The sequence below is a fragment of the Propithecus coquereli genome, unplaced genomic scaffold (assembly GCF_000956105.1).
Source record: "Propithecus coquereli isolate 6110/MARCELLA unplaced genomic scaffold, Pcoq_1.0 Scaffold388, whole genome shotgun sequence".
Classification (NCBI taxonomy): domain Eukaryota; kingdom Metazoa; phylum Chordata; class Mammalia; order Primates; family Indriidae; genus Propithecus; species Propithecus coquereli.
The window spans coordinates 950,604-952,312 of NW_012149596.1; the positions used below are offsets into that span (position 1 = coordinate 950,604).

General features: G+C 40.6%; 1 protein-coding gene and 1 pseudogene across 1 annotated transcript in view; both read right to left on the bottom strand.

The window, feature by feature from the left end:
• The window catches only part of LOC105816769, a 7,181-nt pseudogene extending 6,670 nt beyond the window's left edge, over window positions 1–511 (bottom strand).
• The window catches only part of ZNF41 (zinc finger protein 41), a 53,619-nt gene continuing 51,918 nt past the window's right edge, over window positions 9–1,709 (bottom strand). The window contains exon 6 of the mRNA XM_012652328.1: window positions 9–1,698. Coding sequence (XP_012507782.1) covers window positions 530–1,698 — 1,169 coding nt within the window. The 3' untranslated portion in view covers window positions 9–529. The remainder of the gene's footprint in view (window positions 1,699–1,709) is intronic.

The following is a 1,709-nucleotide window of genomic DNA, read 5'->3' on the forward strand; positions in this document are numbered from 1 at the left end:
TCACAGATCTGCATTCCCAAATAGGTTTTTTTGCCTTGATGTCAGTACCCTGCAAGTGTTTGGACAATGAAAACTCTTCTTCCCAACCTAGAAATTTGAAAAAAATTGGCTAGTATTGAGTACTTTTATGTCCCAGAGTATGATGAACTAATCAATGCTGAATTTATAAAGTTATTTATCCAAAAAGTGAAACATAAGAGATGACAAGTTATCTCCTCGGGTCATTATTTCTATCATTTGCAGGACCTCGAGAGTCCCTGTATCAATCACGTAACCAAACATGACTACTGCTCCAGTGCTTTATCTAAAGGATCTCCCTATGCATATAATTGCATATCGACTGTGGTGATGCAGGAACTTCTATTTCCAGTGAACCGATGGATACTTCATTCTTTTTGTCTTCTGTTCACTCAAGCCAGTCTCTCATGTCTACTTTTCCCTGCACAATGATTGCAGCATCAGGCATTCCTCTCCCCCACTAGGAGATATCTGATTCATACCTAGTTGTCATTTCCAGGTGAAGGCTTTTTCAGTCACTGGCTTTATAGTGTTTTTCTCCACTATGCGTTTTCTGGTGTTTAATGAGATTCGATCTGTCGGTGAAGGCCTTCTGACATTCTGTACAAGCATAAGGTTTCTTCCCTGTATGAATTATCTGATGCATACTTAGTGTTGCTTTCTGGATGAAAGCTTTCCCGCATTTACTGCATTCATAGTGCCTCTCTCCAGTATGGGATTTCTGATGTATATTGAGGCGTGACTTCCAGGTGAAGGTTTTTCCACAGTCACTGCATTTATAGGGTTTCTCCCTAGTATGGATTTTCTGGTGTGTTATGAGATTTGACCGGTCAGTGAAGGCCTTTCCACATTCTGCACATATATTGGGCTTCTCACCTGTGTGGATTTTCTGATGCACACGGAGTTGTGACTTCTTTGTGAAGCATTTACCACAGTCACTGCATTCATAAGGCTTTTCTCCAGTATGAATTCTATGATGTGCAATGAAGTGTGATTTCTGGATAAAGGCCTTCCCACATTCAGGACAAACGTAGGGTTTCTCTCCTGTATGGATTCTCTGATGCACACTTAGTGTTGACTTTTGGATAAAGGCTTTTCCACATTCCTTGCATTCATAGTGTCGCTCTCCAATATGAGATTTTTGATGTATCTTGAGACGTGACTTCCATATGAAGGCTTTTCCACAGCCATTGCATTTATAGGGTTTCTCTCCAGTATGAGTTTTCTGGTGTTTAATGAGATTTGACTGATCAGTAAATGCCTTCCCACACTCAGCACACATATAAGGTTTCTCCCCAGTATGAGTTTTCTGATGTGTAGTGAGATTCGTCCTATGAGTGAAGACCTTTCCGCATTCTGTACATATATAGGGTTTTTCTCCTGTGTGAATTCTTTGATGCACATGGAGTTGTGACTTCTTAGTGAATGTTTTCCCACAGTCACTGCATTCATAAGGCTTTTCTCCAGTGTGAATTCTCTGATGTGTATTGAAGTGTGATTTCTGGATGAAGGCCTTCCCACATTCAGTGCATACATAAGGTTTCTCTCCTGTGTGAATTCTCTGATGCATCCTGAGTGCTGATTTTCTTGTGAAAGCTTTTCCACATTCACTGCATTCATAGTGTTTCTCTCCAGTATGAGTTTTCTGATGTATACTGAGGTCCGAATTCTGGGAGAAGCCTTTTCCACAT